The sequence below is a fragment of the Pezoporus flaviventris genome, unplaced genomic scaffold (assembly GCF_033815535.1).
Source record: "Pezoporus flaviventris isolate CSIRO_AGI_PZ_B2104156 unplaced genomic scaffold, CSIRO_AGI_Pfla_v1 ptg000043l, whole genome shotgun sequence".
Lineage (NCBI taxonomy): Eukaryota > Metazoa > Chordata > Aves > Psittaciformes > Psittacidae > Pezoporus > Pezoporus flaviventris.
The window spans coordinates 1,456,492-1,480,066 of NW_026892591.1; the positions used below are offsets into that span (position 1 = coordinate 1,456,492).

At 48.4% G+C, this 23,575-nt stretch overlaps 1 protein-coding gene across 6 annotated transcripts in view; it reads left to right on the forward strand.

Moving 5' to 3' along the window:
* Positions 1-23,083, forward strand: part of RFX2 (regulatory factor X2) — a 52,339-nt gene extending 29,256 nt beyond the window's left edge. For 3 of the 6 annotated variants that reach the window (XM_061466803.1, XM_061466804.1, XM_061466808.1), the window contains 15 exons: positions 502-581; positions 1,199-1,466; positions 5,334-5,408; positions 11,294-11,475; positions 14,100-14,219; positions 15,031-15,146; positions 15,768-15,886; positions 16,206-16,318; positions 18,421-18,569; positions 19,327-19,424; positions 20,155-20,304; positions 20,688-20,896; positions 21,222-21,375; positions 22,690-22,732; positions 22,886-23,083. In XM_061466803.1, the coding sequence (XP_061322787.1) occupies positions 502-581; positions 1,199-1,466; positions 5,334-5,408; positions 11,294-11,475; positions 14,100-14,219; positions 15,031-15,146; positions 15,768-15,886; positions 16,206-16,318; positions 18,421-18,569; positions 19,327-19,424; positions 20,155-20,304; positions 20,688-20,896; positions 21,222-21,375; positions 22,690-22,732; positions 22,886-22,995 (1,986 nt within the window). In that variant the 3' untranslated portion in view covers positions 22,996-23,083. The remainder of the gene's footprint in view (positions 1-501; positions 582-1,198; positions 1,467-5,333; positions 5,409-11,293; positions 11,476-14,099; positions 14,220-15,030; positions 15,147-15,767; positions 15,887-16,205; positions 16,319-18,420; positions 18,570-19,326; positions 19,425-20,154; positions 20,305-20,687; positions 20,897-21,221; positions 21,376-22,689; positions 22,733-22,885) is intronic. The other 3 variants (XM_061466806.1, XM_061466805.1, XM_061466807.1) reach the window with 3 other exon arrangements.
* Positions 23,084-23,575: the final 492 nt, after the last annotated feature.

A 23,575-nucleotide genomic window follows, 5' to 3' on the forward strand; every position in this document is an offset into this window, starting at 1 on the left:
AGGCACGTATGATGCTGCTTCATGTGGGCAGTGCGTCGGACTCTCTTGACTTTAGCCTTTAGCAAGTCTTTGGTTGCTCAGTTTCAGCTAAGGAAACCCCAGCTTGACTGAGGACAACTGTGTCCCTCCCAGATGGACACGGCAAGCTCTTCTCTGAAGGAAAGGCTGCAGCATGATCTCACCCTTATTAGTCAGCAAAGAACCAGCCCTGAGACGTGTGTGCAGAGGAAACCCTGCTCCATTGTTTCCACTGCTCATGGAGCAAGGACTTATTTATTCATTTTAATTTGACCTTTAAAAATAAATGTGTCCTTTGGGATTCTTAAGGGGGGTTGTGTGTGTGTGGTTTTGTTTGGTTTTCCTTCTCTTTTAAAAGGAAAACCTAAATGTCAAGGTAAAGTTGATAACTTTCAAGGTAGAGGGTTGTTTAAGGCTGTGATATGCAATTTCTCCCGCTGTTCCCAGGCAATCCCTAACTCAAGTCTCTGATGCTCGTTTCAGGTGCAAGCCGTGCAGCATGTATATCCATCCCAGGTCCAGTATGTGGAAGGAGGAGAAGTTGTTTATACCAATGGAACCATGTAAGAGTCCCTTGTTGGCAGTAGCAGAGCCCTGTTCCCCTCAAAGCTGGGTTGAGCCCTTTGGTCCCCTCAGGCTCTTTCCACTGCTGGCACGGTAAAAGGAGGAAGAGGAGGGACAGTTGTTTCTCGTGCCATGTTACATGCATAGGGGTAGTTTCAGGCAGACTCTGGCCTTGGAAGAGGTGTTCTCATCGGATTCCAGGGAATCCTGCCACATTGAAGTGTCAGGTATTTTCCTCTGCCCAGCCCATTGTGTGATGATATAGGGTGGCTTTAGGAACCAGAGCAGAACTGCTATGGAAAGAAGGGGGGTTTGTAAGGTTTCCTCTTCCTCCTACTGTCCTTGGGGATGCTCTCAGCCTTCCTCACTGACGTTACCTACACTGGCTGCAGAGCTACTCCTGGGCTCTGCTCTCACTGTTGCCACGGGCCTTTGCTCCAGGGCAGCCAGAGGACTGATCACCATTGCCAGGACCGACTCCTCCAGCCCAGGTTTCACATTCAACGGAGCAAATCCATCCTTCCTCCAAAGGTGTTCCCGATTTCAGAAGCTGCTGTCCATGAGGTTAGATGGAGGAGCTCCTCGCCACCTCCTGACCCTATTGTTCCTTTGACAGACGAGCTGCCTACTCCTACAACACGGAAGCTCAGATTTACGCCCCCAGCAGCGCAGCATCCTACTTCGAACCGCAGGGAGGTGGAGCTCAGGTGACTACAGCGGCATCCTCCTCTCCTACAGCCATTCCCTCTCACAACATGGTGGGCATCACCATGGACATTGGGGGAAGTCAGATCCTCTCCGGCTCGGGAGCCTATCTCATTCATGGGGGGATGGAAAACACTAGACATTCTCTGTCACATACTTCACGCTCCTCTCCAGCAACGGTATGTAGCCCTGCAGATATTGCAGCTCAGGGGCCAGGAATTAGTCCAAGGGAAGTGAAAAGCCTTCAGAGAGTAAAACTTCCACTTGGTAGTTAGCACTGTGTATATGTCTGTGTAACATGCCATGCAAATGCAAGGGGGCGAATAGACACTGGTGTACCACAAGCAAGGGGAGCTTGCAATGTCTCTTGTGGTGGTGGGCAGAGGCTTGGCAAATTCCCCGTGGATCACTGAAATGATGCAGCATGGAGGTAAGGATAAATTCCTGGGGATTCTGTGTTTCCCCCTTTCTACATCCAAGCAAAATGTTTTGGCTTTCCAATTCCAAGGAATTGTCTGTATTAGCATTTTCTAATAACAACCAAACGTGGGGCTTGGCTGACCCAAAACAAAGAAATAGATGGTTTTAATTAAGAAAAGACCTGAATAATCCATTATTATCACAGTGGATAACTAGCATGAAAGGGGTGTCGAGCTGATCATGCCAAAAGCACAGTGATCAAAAAGTCTTTGTATGTATCTCCTACACCATTGTGTATTCTGCCCATGCCACGTTGCAGAAAATGTATTTTAGGGATAATCCTGATCAAACAGAAATGTTTTAAAGCTCTCATTTGCTTTAATGGTGTCAGTCGAGGTGCCAGGATGCTGGAAGCACATCTGCGCAGCTGCGTGGGACTCAGGGGGATGCAATTAGTAACCCAAACCAGCCTTTCTGCACCTAGAACCTACCAGGGCTTTTACCTGGGATCTGCCAGGAAGGGCTGGAGCTCATTCCTGGACCAGTGCTCACCCTCCCTTCCTGAGCTCTGTGTGTTTCTACACGTGAATGCAAACAGAATCACAAACGGGGGTGTAATTCAGGCTTTAAAACGTGAACAGCACCACCCAGGGAGAGAAGCAGGAGCTGGTTGCTACTGAGCTCTCCTGAAAATCTGGTTGTGCTTCCTCCTCCTACTGAGTTTTCATAGAGACCACATGGGGTTTGAGTCTTTGTGCTTTGAAAGGTTGTCTTTGATGCTGGAGAACTGTGCTCTGCCTTAGGGAGGAGTAGGGGTAACGTCCGTAGCTTTGGGTGGAAGAGAAAATGCCAGCTCGGGGTTAGCTGGGGCTTATTTCTTGTGTGAGTGTTGTGTCTGTGTGTATTTTAACTGGTCAGAGTTAAAAACTAGCCCTGGATTTACTGCTCAAGGGAGCTGGGAGGTGCTGATCTCAGAGCTGCACAGCACCACGCGTGGCTTTGGGGCTTTTGGGTTTGGGGGTTTTGTCTTTTGTCATCATCTTTCATTCCCATGGTGATGGGCACAATGGAAAGAGCCCCAGCGGAATGAACCAGTAGAAGTGCCCCATCAACAGCTGTAGGTTGGAGCTATCGCACCAGGTAAAGCTGTTCCTCAAAACAAAAGCATTCAGGAAGTGACCTTTATGAATAAATCCACTCGGCTGCAGGTGGGAATGGGCTTTCTGAAGGAATTGTAACACGGAATGGCTTTGGGTCTTGTGGAGGGGCTCAAATAGGGCATGGAAGCCAACCGGGGATGTGTCTGTGGGAGGCTTTCAGTTCCTCCAGCACAGACCTGAGTCGGAGGGGAACAGAGCAGAGCCGTGATAACTGCTTTGAATTTCACATCCTAATGGCAGGAGAGACAGTGGGAGGCTTAAGGAGAGCAATGACTGCACCAAATCAGTGGGGAGGAGCAGTAGTTTTCATTGCAGTGTCTTGCTTAACCAGAGGGTAGGAAAGGCTGGTGTTAAAGAGGATGGGGAGGCTGCAGTCCTGGAAACATGTACTTTGGGCAGGATTAAGAGCTTTGTGGAGAGAAAGCAAATGTGCTTGGCTCCTGCAGCTGTAGCATGTACTGTTTGCATGTGGCCTGGGGTGTAGTGCAAAGGGGATGGATATCAAAGTGGGCAGCAATGTGAGGGCTTAGCTATTTGAGAGGCAGCTGCAAGGAATGGGGAAGCGAGAGGGCTTCCATATCTGCTGGAATAATGATGTCCTGCTCCATTCAATGGGCTGAAACAGCACATGAAACAGTTCCATTCAGGCTTTGCCAACAGGGCACTGTTAATCTTCATTTAAATTAGGCTTTAGCATCTTCCAGACCTCCCATAAGTGGGTCCTCGAAGCTCCTCACCTTCGTGCAGGGCTGTTTAAGAGCTTTTTAGTCTTTCCCCTGTAATATTGCTTCTTGCAGATGCAAAGTGCCCATTCTTATGGGGCACTTACTGAAGTGCCAAGAGGACGGGCAGCATCGCTGTGCTTGCGTAAGAGGTGTTGCTCAACTGGCAGCATGCTGTGAACAGAGGAAGGAAATGGTGTTTCCCTCTAACACTGACTCATTTCCTGAAGGCTGCATCAGCAATCAGGCCTTGGTTCCTCACGGTACACCAGGGTGTGATGGGCAACCCACTGAAACATAGTCTTAGACTAAACTCAATGATAACTGCTTGAGAAGTGCTACAATGGTGGCTCTTTTGGATGGAAACCAAGGAAGCTGTGCTGGAAGTGTTTGAGCAGAGGATCACGTTCAGAGGTGGATATGGCCCAGACTGTGTCTTTGGGTGTCGAATGGGGTTTTGTTGGAATGCTTGGGTGTTCTTCAGAAGTGAGATGTGGTTTGTTGTGTCCTCCCACCTTTCTGACAGAGCTTGGGTTTGTAAATGGCTGGTTTTAGCTCAACCTTTATCTTCACCCTGCTATGAATTAGTGCAAAGGGGGTGCAGGACCTGGCTACTACGTGAGGCAGGCCATTGTGGAGATGCTTTGTGCCTACAGAAGAATGCATGTTAAATGAGGACTAGAGATAGCTGCTGACTGCAAGCTGTACTGGTGGATGGGTTGCATTGTCCTGCCTGCACTAACAGATCACAGATAACAGGGGGTTGAGAACATTTCCTGGCAGGAGCAGGCAGTCCCTTCTGTGGGTTTTTTTTTATTGGTTTGGGTTTTTTTCTTTCCTTCCTTACCTGCAAAAAGCTTGTGCTCAGCAGCACTGGAGCTCTGGGACCTCAATCTCGTTGGCTAGAGATTGATAGAGATTGGGACCAGAGTCCCACCAGCAGAAAGGAGAAGACAAGAAGGGTCCAGGAGAGGCTTTGGGCCCAAAGGCAGCAGCCAAGGCCAGGCTGAGCATAGAAGAGAAGCCAGGCAAAGGCAACAAGGAGACTCAGGGACTCTTCAGGAGCCAGAGTGCCCCACCAGGGCTCTGCTTGGTGAAGCTCTGAGGTAATGGACACGAGCACAAGTAGCACCAAGATGCGCCAGCCGGTCTTCATTGGAAGAGGAAATCTGTCTTCTTCCTCCAGAGTCCCTTTGCAGTTCTCTTCAGCAGCAAAAAGAGCTTTAATGCATCCCATTCTGTGGTCAACACCCCTTGTGCCCCTACCTCAGTTAGGTGCCATTAGTTTTTTGTCAGAATATTAAGAAGTAATAACTGAAGTCATTGCTTCCAGTTCTCCTTGGAAGGGCCGGCTAAAATGCACCTTCTCCATAGCACATCCCCACTGACCTGCTGCAGCATTATCTGCCTGGTGAGGTTTTGGTCTAGGCATGAAGGGGAAAGGAGAAGGAAAACGCCTGCTCTTTTATAAGTGGGCAGTAGTGGGAGATCAGCCCCCCTGGTCTGCTCCTTCACCCTCATAGGGGTCCTTGCTGGTTGCATGCCGTACAGGAATGTCTCTGCAGCTTCATCCCATAAAGACTGTGCCTCATCTGCCTCTTTTTCACAAGCCTGTTGATATAAAGCATTAATCATTCAAGTATTAATAAAGAGATAATAATCTGGCTGTTGCTAACTATCTGATTTCCTTTCTTTTTCTTTTTTTTCCCTATGTTTTTTTTTTCCCTGTGCACATTTTCTTTAGCTTGAAATGGCGATTGAAAACCTACAAAAAAATGAAGGGATTACATCACACAAAAGCAGTTTGCTCAACAGCCATGTAAGTTACAATCAGAATTTACAACCTTTTCCCTGCTTTGGTAGGAGCATTATTTGTAGCTCTTTGGTATATTCAGGGGCAACGAGCCACTCAGAGCAAGCAGCCTGTGATGCAGCTGCGCTGCCCATACCCAAGAACTGAGAACCTGCCCCAAGTGCTGTGATGTTCATGTTTGTTGGTGAGATGCTCTGGGTTCTGGTAACTGCCTCTACCCTGTGGTTGTTGATTTCATCTGCCTGGCAATGGAAATTGCTGGCCATTAAATAAGCACATTTGAGGAAGTTCTTTCTTTTCACTGGAATTGAAAGATGGCTGGAAAATCACTTGTAATTCTACAGCAATAACTCAGTGGGGATCAGCACAGATATCCCTTAGATAGCTCCTACCAAAAGCCTACTCCTGTGAATGCCTTTATTGCCTCTTACTGTGCCTCAGAAAGACCGTTACTGTTACAATGCTCTGCTAAATCCATTTGCTAGACCTCTCTCTTCTCACTACGCCAACGATTCCTCTGCTTTGTGTGAAGTTCCCACTATTCTGCTGGTCCTCTGCATCGTGGTTTATGGCTCCCCTGCAGTAATGCTTACCAGTGAGCACATGCTTGTGTGAGATTCGAAGGGTCTAATTCAAGTCCCGTTGAAGTCACTGGGTTTGCCTTGACTTCATTGTGCTTTGGTTAGGCTCAAGCATGTTCTGCACTGAGAAATCACAGCGTACAAGGTGATGCTCCTTTATTCTATCAGATTTCTCTTTGCTTTGCATTTGGGGGCGTAGCTGTTGTCATTCGTAGGGCCTGCAAAAACCCCTGCCCTTTTCACCCCGAGGAAATAAAAGGAACATTAAACTCAATGGGCTGATTCTCTTAAGCTGACATTGAGCTCCAAGCCAGGCCTCCTGTCAGCAGATTTGGCCAAGGATAATGCTGCTCTGCAGAGTTCTTGTTCATCCCAGTGCAGAGCAGGATGCAGTGGGTCATGGTGTGCTGTTGAAGGAGGTTTGAAAAGGAGCAGGAAAAGGATAGAGGAAAGAAAGTGAAGATAGAAAAGAGATTTCATCTGACCACAGGCTGTACAGGATGGTGTTGGGGCCTGATCCAGCCTCTGATCAGATCTTCCCCACCTTTGTCTCGAAGATTAAAGAACCTAATATGTCTCTTCCCAGGTCATGGTTCATAGTTTGGCACAAGGCAAATCCCAAGGCAAATAAACTGCTTCCTGAGCATCCAACTCCCAGCCACAGTGTGTGGAATGGCCCCAGTGAGCCTGCAGCTCTTTTCACGTGTTCCTTTGCATGTGCTGTGCCTGAAGGTTTTCTGCTCTCTGGGGTGGTTCGATTTCCATCTCTTTATGTTAAGGAACCAAGACAAAACCCAGGCAGAGCATTACCTGTTCCAAACACTTGTGTGGCCAACACAAGATATTGTCAGGATCACACATAAAAACCCAATTTGTCAAAGCTGAAAGCAAAATGTGAGCTTGACAAAAGCTACCAGCTGAGGAAGTTGTGAGATGATGCTAATGTGCTGTTGGTGTGACTGGATTGCTCTTAGTCTTCAGGTTGCAGAGTTTTTCATTCAGTGTTCATAGAATCATAGCATCATAGAATGGTCTGGGTTGGAAAGGACCTTAAGATCATCCAGTTCCAACCCCCTGCCATGGGCAGGGATGCATCACACTAGACCCCGATGAAGAGTCCCTCCCCAGCATCCTTGTAGGCCCCATCCTTGCAGTGTTCTCTCCCTCGTTTGAAATGTCACAGTTTGCACACGTGAACATTGGTGAGATCCTGGTTTATTTTGTGCCTGTCAGCAGATGGCTCGTGCCAGGAATCTTTGTTTCAAGCGCAACAAGGAAAACGAAAGGTATCTCAGTCAAGAGGGGTGTGCTTTTTACATAATGCTGTTTAACCACAGCGATTGTGAAGTGGAGCCACACTTGATGGCTTAATTTAGCTTCAAAAACTCTCCGAGAAGGTTATTTAAGTGCACTTGAAATACCGAATTTGGAAGCTTAAGCTAATGTTAATACCCCAGTGACACATGATGGTTCTAATGAAATCGTGTCGATCTATTAGTCTTGCTGAAAGGGCTCTGCTCACAAGTGGGCTCTGGAGTCGCTGGGTCAGAGGATTATTTCTTTGCCAATTATGAGCTTGGAGATGATGCAAAGAAATGTGAGAGAAATGACAGCAATTTTTGTGCTCGAGTGCCTCAAGCTCGGCACAGAGGGAAGCTGTTGGATGCTGTCACCGGCCTGAGGCCCTGCAGCTCCTCCATAGCCATGGCACTCATAGGAGGAAAGGGAAAAAGGTGTTTTTTCCTCACTTCCTATAAAAGAAAAGACCCCAAAACACCAAAATAAACCCCCATCAAACTATTGGTCTTCTGAATGGTTCTTAAGTAGTGCTGAGGACAAGAGCTTACCCCCAAATAGCATTTAAGTGGAAAAGGAGAATCATAGAATAGTTAGGGTTGGAAAGGACCTTAAGATCATCCAGTTCCAACTAGGAAAACTGTTAAAGAGGATAATTGTCCCTTGGCTGGAGGAGGAATGTAATGGGCTCATGAAAGGTGAATCTCCTTGCTTGGGGAATGGCAGGTGATGCTAGAGCTTGTGCTCATGTACGTGGGTGGCTCGGGAGCAGAGCTGACAGGCATTTGGTCTAGGAAAGAGACTCCTCTAGAAAATACATAGGTTTTGATGGAACTTTAATTGCAGAAGACTGGGGGGAAAACACTTCTCCCCATCGCTGAGCTCAGGATGCTCGGCAGCCACAGCGGGTGGCCCAGGGTCAGAGAATCATAGAATCCCAGCCTGGTTTGGATTGAAGGGACCTTAAAACTCATCCAACTCCAACCCCTGCCACGGGCAGGGACACCTTCCACTAGAACAGCTTGCTCCAAGCGCCTGTGTCCAACCTGGCCTTGAGCACTGCCAGGCTCCCTCTTAAGGAGCCAGACTGAGCCAGGACTTCAGAACCTGGTCCTTTTAGTCTCAGATAAAACCACCTCAAATACGAACCACAAATGTGTGTCTTCATTGGCTTCTTTTTTCATAGAAGTGCCCATAAGAAAACCTCTCCAAAACTGGACCTGCAGAAAACAAAGGGGTTTTGTTTTCTCAGATAGGCCCGTGTACCACTTTTTCCATCCTTAGGAGCCATCCTTGAATCAAAGACAAATTGTTTGCTAAAGATATTTATTTTATTTCTAAATCAAACCAAACGATAGAAATAAAGTTAGAGCAGACATGAACTGGGGATGTGCCCCTGCAGTGCCAGTAACAAACACAGCAGCACACGGCTGCACAGTGATTTGCTTGGAGCCTGCTCATAGTATGCACAGCAATGAAAGCGTAGAATATCTTCGGCGTTGTCACAACTGAGCAAGAAGAAGGGATACAAATGGCAAAGAATCTTTAATGCTCTCATTTTAAGTGCTTGCTCTGTTCTTACTAATGCAGGAAGAACAAAAATCATGGTTTTGTGCATTGTTTGTATTCTGACAGATTTCTTTTTTAAGCTTTTCTGTGCGTTTCATAAGAGATTTCTAATTCCATCGTGGGAGTTCATATAGTGAAACCCTGAGATGTTTAAAGGACTATAAAGCAAAAGAAGGTTGCAAGATGAAGGGAATATTCTAGAAATATCTGGGATTAGACTAAAAATGGCCAGGATCAAATTGAAATGAGAAGGTTTTACCTGTGTCTGAATTCCCCATCGTAACCTGCAACTTTTCTATCTTTTTTAAAGCTTGGAATTAGAACAGGGTTAGAAAAGAAACGTGTGATGCACATTTAGTGTGTTCCATGGGATAAAGCAGAGAATCACAGAATGCTTTGGGTTGGAAGGGACCTTAAAGCTCCTCCAGCTCCAACCCCTGCCACGGGCAGGGACCCCTTCCACTGGAGCAGCTTGCTCCAAGCCCCTGTGTCCAACCTGGCCTTGAACACTGCCAGGGATGGGGCAGCCACAGCTTCTCTGGGCACCCTGTGCCAGCGCCTCAGCACCCTCACAGGGAAGAGCTTCTGCCTTATCTCCAACCTGAACTTCCCCTGTTTCAGTTTGATCCCATCACCCCTTGTCCTATCACTACAGTCCCTGATGCAGAGCCCCTCTCCAGCATCCTTGTAGCCCCCTTCAGACCCTGGAAGCTGCTCTGAGGTCTCCACGCAGCTTCTCTTCTTCAGGCTGAACAGCCCCAATGTTCTCAGCCTGGCTCCACAGGGGAGCTGCTCCAGCCCCTGAGCATCCTCATGGCCCCCTCTGGACTTGCTCCAACAGCTCCATAAATGGTTAAAACAAAAAGGAGAAAAGAACCTTCTTCATCATGAATCTTTTGCGTACAGGGGATGGGCTGAAGTTAGCTCAGATGTGGACCACCTAAAACTGAGCTCCTGCTGATCTTCCATGTCACAAACACCAGGGTCCACTTTTGTTAGTGCTGGCTGAAAGGATGGGGGAAGCTCAAGGCTAAAGAACAGCTTTTGGGAGCCTCACAGTGATGGCTCTTAGCACATGGTCATTAGGAAACACAACCCCTTAGGACCGTAGGGTTTGGAGGTCAGAAAGCTCTTTGCCTGTGGAATAACACACCAAAGAGTGACTTAGGTGATGAGTAAGTGAAGGAAGGTGGGAAGGTGACAAGTAGCTCTCTGAAAAGCAGGCCAGAGGGAAATGGCCAAGAGGCTTTTCTTACAGCTCTGGCAGCCCCTGCTCTGCTCTATGGCCACCAACACTGATGGAGCCAGTCTTTTGAACTTGTGGTTGCTTTGGATCAAACCCAACCAATGAATGGAATCGTTTGAACTGTACAGTTTGGGCTTCAGCTCGTTTTCTGTAGCAGAGGTTTAGATTTGGGGACGTGAATGAGAACCACAGAACATACATTCCTAAGTGCTGAAAAGGCTTTTTGGGAGAGCAGTGTTGGATATGAGATACCTAAACTGAAAATAACTCAATGGAGTGAGGTGTCTGAGATGCCCCTCACATTTCAGGTGGTATTTTCAGAGCTGTGGATGTAAAACACAAGTGGAGTGATGGATTGGTTTCACCAGGAGAAAATGATAGAAAAGATCCAGATGCTGGAGTAGGAGTAGAGACAACTTAAGTACAAAGCAACTTACACATCCCTGTGCATGGTTAAATCCTGCTGCTTTCTCGATTTGGGTTGTTCTTAATTACACCACGTGTTAAACTGCTTGTTGCAAGGAAGTGATGTGACCGATGTTCTGGCATCCACAACCCAAGTCTGTTTTGCCACTGATGGGGGAACGCAGCTGTGTCTGGTGAGCCGTGCCTCCTGTGCAGGCAGGGCTGGAGGTTTGCATTCAGCTTCATTGCACTCTTTCATCAGCACAACTGTCAGGAGAAGTTCAGACAGTGAATTCTGAAAACTGGATGGACCCCCTCAGGTGTTGGAGCTTGCTTTGGTAACTGTTGATGTTATTGGTAAGGGAACACTTGCAGAGGCATGCCAGTCTTCACACTGATAAAGACTTTGCAGCATATTTGGTTCCTTTATTCCTCCGAGGCAGTGTCTTAACATCATTATTCATGTAAAACAGGAGGTTTTACAGCTTGATTTTGGCTCTGCAGGAATCCATCTGAAGCCAAGGTGGACACTTTGCTGGCAGGTGGACTGGGTTGTGATGCTCTTGCAAAGCCTGTTTGGGTGATGAGCTTTGGGCTGGGGGTCCTTTGTCAAAATGCAACTGGCATATCAGTTATACAAATGAACTTAGAGAAACGAGGTGCCCAGCATGAAGCTCTCTCGAAAGGGCAGATGGGCTGTCCTGACATTTAGGCATCGCCACTGTTTGACGAGGCCCGTTCCAGCTCTCTTTAGACTTTCATGTGTTCTTTCTTTATGTTTCCCACACATAAAGCTCCAGTGGTTGTTGGACAACTACGAGACAGCGGAAGGCGTCAGCCTTCCCAGGAGCTCCCTCTACAACCATTACCTGAGGCACTGCCAGGAGCACAAACTGGATCCGGTGAACGCTGCTTCCTTTGGGAAGCTCATCCGCTCAGTGTTCATGGGGCTGAGGACCCGTCGCCTGGGAACCAGGTTGGTACGAATCCACATTAAATACAAACCTCAACCCTCCCACACCACCTCTCATGCAGATTGAGGACCTGCCAAGCATCACTGAGCAGGCATAGGTCTTCTGAGATCTACAGAAACAACCAACCATTGTCTTGTAGGGAAAAAAGCTGCTATTGTGAGGCATGGCAGTGATTTCCTGTGAGGCAAAGCTGCTTCCTCACCAGGAATCAGCAGTGTGAGAGGCTTGGCAATACAGTGAATGGCAGACACACTCCAGGTCTCCGGTGACAGTGCCTTGTCCAGCCACCCAGTGGAATTTGGTCTAAGTCCCTATCCTAAGGAGTTGAAAGAATGTGTTATTTGAACCTAGGCTGCCTTCTCATTCCCTTACTGTCTCAACAAGATGAAGTAGCTCAGCTGGGATAGGGTTAATTTTCTTCCTAGCAGCTGGTGCAGTGCTGTGTTTTGGCTTTAGCCTGAGAACAACGTTGATAACACAGGGATGGTTTCGCTGGTGCTCAGCAGCACTTAACCCTGATCAAGGACTTTTCAGTCTCATGCTCTGCCAGTGAGGAGGGGCATGGGAAACTGGGAGGAAGCAGGGACAGGACAGCTGAACTAGCCAAAGGGCTATTCCAGCTGTACTGGGCATCACTTACATTTCTTGTTTAGTTTTCCTTTCCCCTTTTAGTTTTATATTCTCTCCCCCATTATTTCCCTTACCATTAGTAGCAGTAACAGTATATTTTGCTTTAGTTATTAAACTTTTTATCCCAACCCATGGGGTTTACATTCTCTCCATTCTCCTCCCCATCCCACCTGGGGAAGGGAAGGGGGGGGTGAGTGAGGGGCTGCATGGTGCTGAGTAGCTGGCTGGGTTTAACCCATGACAATCAGCTGCAGAGCCCCAAGTTCTGGTGCTGTGCAATGGTTTCTCCCTTTGGGTCCACCTCTGGATGCAGACAAGCTGTACAGATGGAAATGGATTGTTTCTTGCATACCCAAAGCTGAACTTGTGACTGAGGTTTTTCTTTTAAAGCATCAAAGATCCATAGGATGTTACAACAAAAGCATAGGATAAGAAACTATACTTGCTCTGAGTTACATGTGTCCTACCAAGGCGCATCCAAAGAACCTGCATGGCTTGCAGAACTGAGTGTGCATTTATCCCAGCTTTGAATTTATACAAGTAGCTCATACATTGGAGAAATACAGATTGCTCTGATTGTGCAAGATTTTATAACCAAACTCAAGCTTAGATATTTGGGCTTCTAAAGAAGAACAAAACCAGATGTGTCCGGGGCATTCCACAGCTGGAATGTGGAGGCAGCAGTCAGAAGAAGAGTCTGGATTTCTTTAGATTGGTTCAAGTGCAAGAGATCTGAAATCATTTCTGTAGAGGAGAGAAAATCTTTAATGTCATCAAGGATTAAAGGAAAATAACAAGCAAAACCCCACTTAAAACTGCAGGCTGGGATGGATACCTTAGCAAATATGGAAATAGCTGCCCGCCATGATTTGCTTATTCATTAATTGAAATGATGAATGCAGCAGTCATTTAATTTGCAGGCACTTAAAATCACTTAAGATGTGGCCAAGGTGTACTTCATGCCTGAGCACTCAGTGTGTGCAACCCCCTTTGGTACGGTGCCAAAGAGCAGACAAGTCAGCAAGGAAGAAAGGGTTAATTCTGTGTCAGATTTCTCTATCTGATTTTCCAATGGGAAGCATCATTGGATTTAAGGTGCCTCCAGACCATGTCATGGTGACGCAGCAAATGAATTTGAAGCATCCCCAATAGGGGCTCTGGAGACCTTCCTGCTGCTCCCCTGCTCCTACTCAGCTCAGCTGTTATTAGGGACAGATTGGCTAACGCCAAGTTGGACACGCTGCCGTCATGTATCCATGGCTGCATAATTGCCCTTCTCCCTCCCAAAAGCAGATGCTTGGGGAGTGCAAAATTCCAGTTGGATGGAAAAACTGGAGCTGACACATCTGTCTGATGTGATGGAAAGATGCTCTCCCGAGATGCACGGCAGCAGCTTCCCTGGCCAGCCCGGGGAGAAGAATTACAGCCTCTTTCGCTTGCAAAAAGCTTTTAGTTTCCACAAAACCTCCCCAAATGAGCAACTCCAAGAACAAAGCCACATCAAAGCCTCTTGCTGTCGCTGTCAAAGGGCTGGCAGCAGAAAGACGTTTTTCCTATCGTAGTTGGCTGTTCAGTCAGGCTCGTTTTCTCCAAGCCTTGATAAAGATGGAAGGTTATTTTGATGGGACAAAAAAAATCCTTAAATCCTAATGAAATAGCAGCGTCCCCTGAGGTCTTTCTGTCATTCCATTAAATAACACTTTGTATTGTAACACGTGGCTCTTCTTCTCCGGTTACCACGGGTTCCTTGCAAGAAGCCTGCCTGGGTTTTGCGTGTGGCTGTCACTGAACTTTGTGACTCGTGGTTTGAGATTTTGTAGGGGATGATGGCATCCCTTAGTTCCTCGGTTCAGGAGTTCTCGTAGTGCTCGGCAGCAAAGCAAGGCGTGCTACAAGAAGCAGGGTGTATTGTCAAAGCAAGCTGAAGAGTAAACAGCAGGGCTGTGATGTCCCTTCCATTAACTTGCTTTACACTGAGCAATTTCAACACTTCCAGGGGAAACTCCAAATATCACTATTATGGGATCCGCCTAAAGCCGGAGTCTCCGCTGAACCGTTTGCAGGAGGATACGCAGTACATGGCAATGAGGCAGCAGCCCATCCACCAGAAGCAAAGGTAGGTGCTGCAGCAGCTTGGAGCTCACAAGCTGTGGCCCCAACACTGCTAAAGGCAAGGGTCCTTTCCCAAAGGATGCAGCAGGCCACATCCTGGGACTTGGCTTTGCCTGGGAGCAGAGGGAGCCTGTTGGGACAGGTCAAACCCAAGTGTTGCTGAAGTGGGGGCTGCAAGTCCCGGGCTGCACTGAGGAATGGAAGGGTCCAACAATGATTCTGGGAGATGCTCCATCCCTGCAAGCGTTCAAGGCCAGGTTGGATGGGGCTGTGAGCAACCTGATGTAGGGGAAGATGTCCCTGCCCATTGCAGGGGGTCTGCACTAGGTGGCCTTTAAAGGTCCCTTCTCACCCAAACCATTCCATGATTCTATTATCTCCCTGTGCTGTTTGTAGCAGCCCCCTGCTACAGAGAATGCCACCATATGTGCCCCTTTTCATGGTGTCCCTGTGACCAAACTGTTTTAGGACCTCAGCTTTGGAGTTACTTGTCCCAAATCAGTGTAAGGGACTTGGAGGCTTCTGTTGTGTTTGGGTAGATTTTGGGTTTTGTTTGGTTGTTGGGGTTTTTTTGGTGCAAAAGTGCAAGTTAAATGGTGCTGTGGTTAGTTTTGGTGTCACCTTGGGCTAACTTCTTAGCCCCTTTAATTCCACCTTTGGAGGGCTTTTCAAAAGGAGGTTCTCATTTCCCTTCCTCTGCTTGAATGTAAGCTCAGGTATTACATGATGAAGGCAGAAGTCTTCGTGCCTGTGTTGCAAATAACGTGTGTGCTTGCTCCTGCCTGTGTGAATCCCAAACCATGCTCTACATTCAGGTATAGACCAGCTCAGAAGATGGATGGAATGTCAGAGAGTGGCTCCAACAGTAACTCACACACTACGCCAGAGCAATCGGTTGCCGCTCAAAGTCAGCATCACCAGCAGTTCATAGGTGAGGAGACTTCTTAATGTCTGCTTGTACCCAAATTGAATGGAAGGAGTGGAGGTCCTGAAGAGCCTGGCTAAGACAGGCAGCTGCAGGGAGTGACTCTTCATTCCAATGGCTGCAATAACCTACCTGAGGGCAGATGATCCATGTGGACCGCCTCCTTGTGAGACGCGCTCTCTGGCTTTGCTGGGTCTGGATCTGTGTGTCTCCATCACCTCCAGCAGACAGCAAATCCCAGCCAGCTCTGAAACACAATTGCTCCTGATCCATCTTTTGTGTTCCATTGTACTCTCAAAATACCAAAGAGGCATTTTGCAGGCTTGTGAGAAAATCTAATGGGAAGCATGGTAGAGAGGACAGTGTATTCTTTCTTATACTACAAAGAGAAAGAAAACATTTCCCTTTCTACACTGAAAGAAGGGGCTGTGCTTGTTCTCTTTTTGCCCCCTGTACCAACATGAATCAGGGAGAATACTGAATCATCAGTCTTATTTCTCCTATTTCATCCCAACTGAAACATGAAAGATTATCACCCACAACAGCAGCACCCAGTGCTCATCTGAGTGCTGAGTAACTGAGTGCTCCTAACTCTCACCATCTTTCCCAATCTTTTCTTTTCCCTAGATGTAACCCATGTCTTTCCTGAGTTCCCAGCCCCTGATGTAGGCAGCATCCTCTTACAAGAAGGGGTGACCATGAATGATGTGAAAACTCTGCAGCTTCTTTACAGGCAACACTGCGAGGTGATGACTTGGAATGTTTTAAATGGATTTATTAATCAATGTGGGAAATAATTTGTGTGCTCATCTCATGTCCTGCTCTTAGGAAAAGCCAGAATATGATAGGGAATGCTTGGTTTGCTAGGTAATACAACTTAAATATTGTGCTTTCTGTTCCTTTTTCATTCTGTGACAAGTTTTATGCTGTGTTGATTGCTAAACCCATGCATTTCCTGTTCTTTTCCTTGTAAATTATTTAACCTCAATGGCAGCACATGAGATTTATGCTCGTGACAAGATGCAGGCAGAGCGGCTAATGACTTCTGTTCTTTGTTGTTGTTAGGTGACTTTGGATGTTGTCATGAATCTTCAGTTTCATTACATTGAGAAACTGTGGCAATCCTTCTGGAGTCCTAAAACACCATCTAGTGATGGCTCTACTGCTCTGCCGTCCAGGTACACGCTTCCATTCATTCAGAGCGCTCCGTTTCTTGGGGTGGTATTTATCCATTTAAAAATGCCTGCAGTATTTTCAGCTTCGTGAGGCATTTGGAGTGCTTGGTAGGACTCGAAAGTATTTGGTTCCCAGCAGAATCATTGCAAAGGCCGTCAGGAGTATTTCTTACAACAAGCACACGAAGTTCAGACCCCTGAGGAAGGCATCTGCTCTGATCATGTACATCTCTGTGCCTTAAACCTCCTGTAACACGTGCTCATCCAAAATGCAGGATGGATGAGAATGTGAATGGTCACTAAGAGCAGACAGTAAGGATTCTGTGCCATTAGGTATCCATCTGGAGTGATGTCTCAGGCTCTGAGGTTTCAGTGCCACTGAGACTGACTCGCTTCATTGGCTGGCTATCCAGATCTCGATGGGCCTTAAAGTTTAAGTAATGAGCAAATACCCCATGCTAATCTGTACAATTGTCCTCAGTAGATGTTACCCAGTGGATCTGCTCCTGCAAAGAATCCCTGTAGCTGTGTTTGATGGTTTCCAAATCTCCTTTACTTCAGGCTGTATCTCCCAGGCACAGTGCAGCACCCAGAGAGCTGTGCTAGGTACAGACAGGCTCACTCGGATGCTGGAGGCAGCATTTCCACAGGGCTCTGTCTAAACCAGCCTGTCTTGCTAAGGCTGTGTGCTCTAGTACCTCTCCATACCACTGCTATAGGTAAATCACTCCCTCCCCCTGCTTCACAGATACACAAATATAAATCCAAAATATTATCAAAGTGGCAAATTGGAAGCACAATAAAATGCAGATCATGGTTCCACTTAACAGAAAGTTCGGGTACCTGATGGCCAGTTCCTGCATGGGGCTGTTCTAGCCTGTGGAGTTCATTTAAAACTGCTCAGGCAGAGGCTCCAAGTGCCTTTATAGTATGTCCAAGGCTTGGCTTTCATGCTTTTAATGTAACATGTGGGGAAAGTCCCTTCCAAATTCCCAGCTCCCAACATAACATCTGAGCATCTCTTCTTTGATGTGCTGGCAGTGCATTAAGGCTTTGGTTTTCTCTGCTTGCTGTTTAACCAAGTATCTTATGCATTAATCATGCGAAAAAAGTGTCCCTACATCTATAAAGTGAAAATAATGCAACTTGGTTGACCTCATTCAGCAAGAGACAATACACTCTGTTCTCATCAAACATCAGTTCTTTTTCCCTCTGAAAACATTCAGCTTTCAAAGGTGTTAAACACTGAAACCATTTGTAGTAGCTGTCAGTACTGGCTGAGCTGCTCAAACAACATTTGCTGCCACTGCTACAGCTGAGGAGGTTTAGAGCAGAGAGGAGAGGTGTAAAGGTTTTAGAAATGGAGAAGAGAAACTGCATGGAGACCTCAGAGCAGCTTCCAGTGTCTGAAGGGGGCTACAAGGATGCTGGAGAGGGAACCTTCATCAGGGACTGGAGCGATAGGACAAGGGGTGATGGGTTCAGACTGAAACAGGGGAAGCTCAGGTTGGAGATAAGGCAGAAGCTCTTCCCTGTGAGGGTGCTGAGGCGCTGGCACAGGGTGCCCAGAGAAGCTGTGGCTGCCCCATCCCTGGCAGTGCTCAAGGCCAGGTTGGACACAGGGCTTGGAGCAAGCTGCTCCGGTGGAAGGGGTCCCTGCCCGTGGCAGGGGTTGGAACTGGATGAGCTTTAAGGTCCCTTCCAACCCAACCCATTCTGTGGCTCTATGATTCTATGATTGAAATAGCTGGGTCTGTAGGGAGGAGTCAGCTAAGCCTTTGCTTGCTGAAATGTCTGTACTGAAGTGCAATTCCCATGGACACAAGACATACGCATGTGAAAGGCAATGGAGACAGCAGCAAAGGCAGGCAGGGCAAGCACCAGGAGATGTGGCTTTGAGGGAAAACTGTGCTCAGAGCCCATGGACAGAGAGGTGCTTGCAGAGTCAGACAAGACTTGTACAAGCAATCAGAGGTTTCCTTTTGAACAAAACATGAACGGCTTCTGCCTTTTCTTCTGCTGAAAATGGGTTAGAACTCAAGCAGAGTGAACACACTGAGCGCAAACCTGCTGCTAACACTGCCTCCCTCCTCCTCCTCCCGCAGTGAGGAGCATGAAGCAACCCTCTCGAAAGAGAAGCTGATCAGTCTGTGCAAATACGAGCCCATCCTCAAGTGGATGAGAAGCTGTGATCACATCTTGTACCAGGCCCTGGTGGAGATTCTCATCCCAGACGTGCTCAGACCAGTGCCCAGTGAGTATCCTGCAGCGGGATCATGGGATGTTGGGTCTGACAAACAGCCATCAGCCTGGCTACCGCTTGTCACAAAGATTTCCATTATAAAAGCAGATTTAGAGAGGTTTGTTTTGAATGCAAGCTGAAATATTATGGCGACAGCAATACTCATCCTGCAGCATCGCTCTGTGTCGATGGTACTTTGCGGCCCCTGGAAATTCCCGTGCCTTTTAAAACTTGGTTTATGGCATATCCCATCTCCTGAGTTTGGCTTGGAGTCAGGGTAAAAGCATAGCCTCAATGCACAAGAGCTAATCCTTGTGAGATGCTTCCTTTGAGATAGTATCTTTGGGTAGGACAGTCCTGTCCCCTGCTGCACCTCCTGGGAATTTGAGGTCAACTTCCATATGGGAGATCAGTGATGGGCTGGGCAGTACTGGAAAGCCACATCCCTCTGAGCTGCTGTTGCCAGTCTGTGTGCTGGGGCACATGGGTGTCTGTAAAGAGCAGATTTCAACATCTGCAGAATGCTCAGAAGGACTATCAATGAGAAAAGAATGAGATAGAATAAGAGAAAAGAAGTAAAGCTGGAGCAACAACATTAGAGAATAAGAAAACTTTGGGTGCATCCAGGACTCATCTGATTTCCTTGGTGCTAATGGAGATCACAGCTAACCAGATTAGAGGCTGTGCTTTCCCCGGCAGTCCTAAGGTAGAAAGTGGTGTCCAGAGATGCTGTGGAGCATCCTTTCTAACTGTGCAGTTTCCTTTGCAGGCACACTCACCCAGGCGATCCGTAATTTTGCCAAGAGTTTGGAAGGGTGGCTGATGAATGCCATGAGTGATTTCCCCCCCGAGATTGTGCAGACCAAGGTAAGCAGAAGGAGCATGATACAGGTCAGAGATAGGAGCTGAGTGTCTGTGTGTTGCAGTTTTCCAGTGACTGGAAATCACTGCTTGGGTTTGGCCATGTGTGCTCCAGGTTAACACGGTGTAATGGATGGTTATGAACCAAAATAATTATGCCTCATCCCTGGCAGTGTTCAAGGCCAGGTTGGACACAGGGGCTTGGAGCAAGCTGCTCCAGTGGAAGGTGTCCCTGCCCATGGCAGGGGTTGGAACTGGGTGAGCTTTAAGGTCCCTTCCCACCCAAACCATTCTATGACATGTAGGGAAATTCCTTTGTACCAGCAGGTGATGATGCTCTGTCCATTGAACCATTCCTTTATCCTAAGATAAAGGCTCTGTGGAAGAAAATCCCTGCTCTGGAATGAGGTTTGTCCTGCTAAAAACCACAGGACACCTCATGGACTGAATGGCATTGCAGAGACTTGAACCCAAGGCTCCTACTTCCCCTCTCCTTAAAGCCATGTATTCCTGTAGCCTCTTCTCACCTTGCTGGTCTCTGCTGGAGGCAGAGTGTGAAAACCCGTTAGCTTAAAGAAGCACAGAGGCCGGTTTGCGGGATGCTGCCAAAGAGCTCGGGCATGCTTGGGACAGCAGCACAAGTGGGGCTATGCAGGGTACCCCAGCTGCTGTGCGCTGCGTGCCTGAGCTGAGCACAGAGCCCTCCTCCTCACGGAGCCCTGTGGCTGTGCTGCAGGTCGGGGTGGTGAGTGCCTTCGCGCAGACCTTACGGAGATACACGTCCCTGAACCACCTGGCCCAGGCTGCCCGGGCTGTGCTGCAGAACACCTCGCAGATAAACCAGATGCTCAGTGACCTCAACCGGGTCGACTTTGCCAACGTGCAGGTAAGGTGTGGTGCCTTTGCCTGTGTCATACTGTCTAGGACTGGGACTCTAAGGAGGTTCCCTGCTGGTAGCCAGCATCTTTCCAATACTAAAAAGCAATTAAATGACCGATTTCATGGTTTAATGTTACTTTTCCAGGTAAGTTTGCCACTGCGCTGTGAAGAGGGGAGCAGGCATTAAGGGATTTCTGTAAGAAGTGGTGGTACCAACCATTATGTAGTTCTAACAGTAATATTGTGCTGTAGTCTGGATGAATCGGAGGAGACAGGGTTCCGAACTCGTGCACAGTTCTTGTCTGCTAAGAAATGAAGTTGAATTCCTGGGATGGGGTGCAGCAACCATTCAGGCTTGGCATGAGTGGCTCAACTCTTCTTTCTGAGCAGGAGCAAGCGTCATGGGTGTGCCAGTGCAAGGAAGGCATGGTACAGAAGCTGGAGCAGGATTTCAAGCTCACCCTGCAGCAGCAGAGCTCTCTGGACCAGTGGGCAAGTTGGCTGGATAACGTTGTTACTCAAGTCCTGAAGCACCATGAGGGCAGTCCCAGCTTCCCCAAGGCAGCCAGGCAGTTCCTGTTGAAATGGTCTTTCTATAGGTACGTTTCCTTTCTCATTTTGGAGACATTCCTGCATGGGGCTTAGGGCATGTCAGCAGCTCCTTGAAAAGCCAAGGCCAATTTCTTTACTTCCATGCAACTCTGGTTAACTGTTGCTCTGCCCTGGTACAGAAGGGTACAGTTCTACCTCCTGTATCCTTTCAGGATGGGGCTAGGATGCTCCATCAACTCAGTTCTTATAAAGTGCTTTGCTACTCTTGGGCTAGAGGTAGAAACAGAGCATTGTCAGGGTCAAGAACTCACATCAGCTGTGATGCAAGAGTAAACCACAACCCAAATATTTTGTTTCGTGGCCCTTTTCCAGCTCCATGGTGATCCGGGACCTCACCCTGCGCAGTGCTGCCAGCTTTGGCTCCTTCCACCTCATTCGCCTGCTCTATGATGAGTACATGTTTTATCTGGTAGAGCATCGTGTTGCCCAGGCAACGGGGGAGATGCCAATTGCCGTCATGGGAGAGGTGAGAATTGTTTATTCCCTAGAAACAGACCCAAATTTACCAGCGCTCAAAGAGAAGCGGTTGCTTCACAAACCACACTGTGTCCTCACCACGTTCTTAGAACCAGCTTTGCTGAATGATTTACCGACTTGTTTGGAGTGCCTGGCACAAGGCTTCAGCTCCTTGAGCATCCTTCATCCTGGCTGGCTAATACCTGAGCTGTGAGGGGGTTTGGGGCAGTTGAGCATCAGCTGGGTTTTGGAGGAAAAGGATCTCCCCACCTCTCTCCATAACCTGGGGGTACCAACCCCGACTTTGGGGTTGCTGCCAGAGCAAACACAAGAGCTAAACCAAGCAAAGAAAGGTCCAGAAGTAACCTTCCCTGCAACTTTCAGCCCATTTCAGCTGTTTTCTTCCTTCCATGGAGCTCCTGTGAGCCACACAGATGAGCTGTGTGTGCCTTTTGCTTCCCCTTCCCCTCCTATTAGAGCCACGCTGTTGCACCAGGTCAGCAGTGCTGCGAGGTCCCACTCTTCCCAACAAAAGCCCTCTCTTTACTGATACTAAAGGAACGTGAAAGGCAGAGAGTGGCTCCCAGGAAAAGCTGCCTGTGGGAATCTTTCATCCTGCACTCTTTGCCTTGCCTTTGTTAAACTCTTGCACTATTCCTATTCTCCAGGAGGGGGCTGAGTCTTCCCACCGAAAGAGAATGGATCTCATCCTTCCGTTTCCATTGCTCCCTTTAGAGCCCCTGCGCTCCTCAGTTCCTTCTGCTGCCCTACTTTGCAGGACCTTTCAGCGTTATTGTCAGAGCAATTTAGTGTTTCAGAGGGAGACAGCGCATCTTCAGAGCCAATATATCCCCAGCTCTCGTTGGACAATGGCCTGGCAAGCCAGAGCACTCTCCTGACATGAATGGAAAGGCTTCACAGAGAGTTGTAGAGAGGTGAAGTGATGGTAGAGCCCCAGGAGTGGTGACGAGCTGGGATGGTTTGGGTGAGCAGTTGGCCAACAGATGGAGAGGGCTGGAGAAAAGGCACCATCACTCGCATGTGACTCGGGAGATGGAACAATTCCTTCCTTCATTCCAGAGCTCAGCCCTGCCCTGGGTTGTTGGGGGGGGGGTGTTTGCCCCGAGGTTTAAATGGTAGCTACAGGCTTTTCCCCAGCACACGTGGTTGGTTTTGCTGTTCTTCACCACTGCTGCTGGTTGTGGCTTCTCCTGAGCGCTCCAGCTGCTCGTTGGAATTGCTTGGGCATAGGGGCCAGCCTGCAGGTCTGGTGCCTTGGGTCTCCAGCGAGCCTCACTTACCTTGCACCTCCTTTTCCTTTCAGTTTGGTGACCTCACATCCCTGTCCCCAACGCTGCTGGACAAAGGTACCTCCTGTCCCTCAGGGGAAGTCCTGCTACCCGGGGCTGAGTTGCTGTGGGAGGGGGAGGCTGGTGCAGGCTCTTCCACCCTGCTCTCTCGGGAAGAAGAACCTCTTCCCCTCGGAGTGCCAACCTCATGCTGAGCCCTGTCCTTTGCAGATGACGTTGGTGACCTGGGCAGCGAGGTGGACACCGACTCCCGGAGCATGGGGGAGCCGCTGGTGAAGCGGGAGCGCAGCGACCCTGGCTACTCCCTGCAGGAGATCTGAAACGGGGACTCGGCTTTTCTCCAGCTGGGGGAAGACGTCCGGAGCCAGGTTTGGTGCTCGCAAGCCTGAGTCTCCTGTGTCTGCGTTATTAGTGCCTCTTAGTTTCTCTTTATGTTTACTTGTGTTTGAGGAGGGCTGCGGGGTGAGCCCAGGACGGAGCTGGTTTGGCCGCCTGCTTTCCTCCGGCATCACTGTTGGCTGGAGGGTGATGGTCCAAAGTCTGCTACCGAGCGATGGAAGCCCCGTGGTCAGCAGTGGATCCCATGTGCCTGGCTGGGTGAGCCTCTCCTCTCCAGCCTGAGCCAGGCAGGCAAATGAGGCTTCCTCTTTCAGGGAAGGTGGTTTGGGTTTCTTCCCCACTTGTCAGACTTCACTGTGATACAGACTTGAACCACTCAGTGCCCAAGAAGAAAGGAAAATGCCTGACCCTTCTCCTCCAGCCTTTCAAGACAAGTCCTGGCTCTGACTTTGCCAAATCGTTTGCACCAGGGAGTGCAGGACAGTACATCCCTCTTGTACCCACCTGGGCAGAGGGCTCCAGGCTGCACATCCATCTGGTCCCGGCGGAGTGGTGCACATG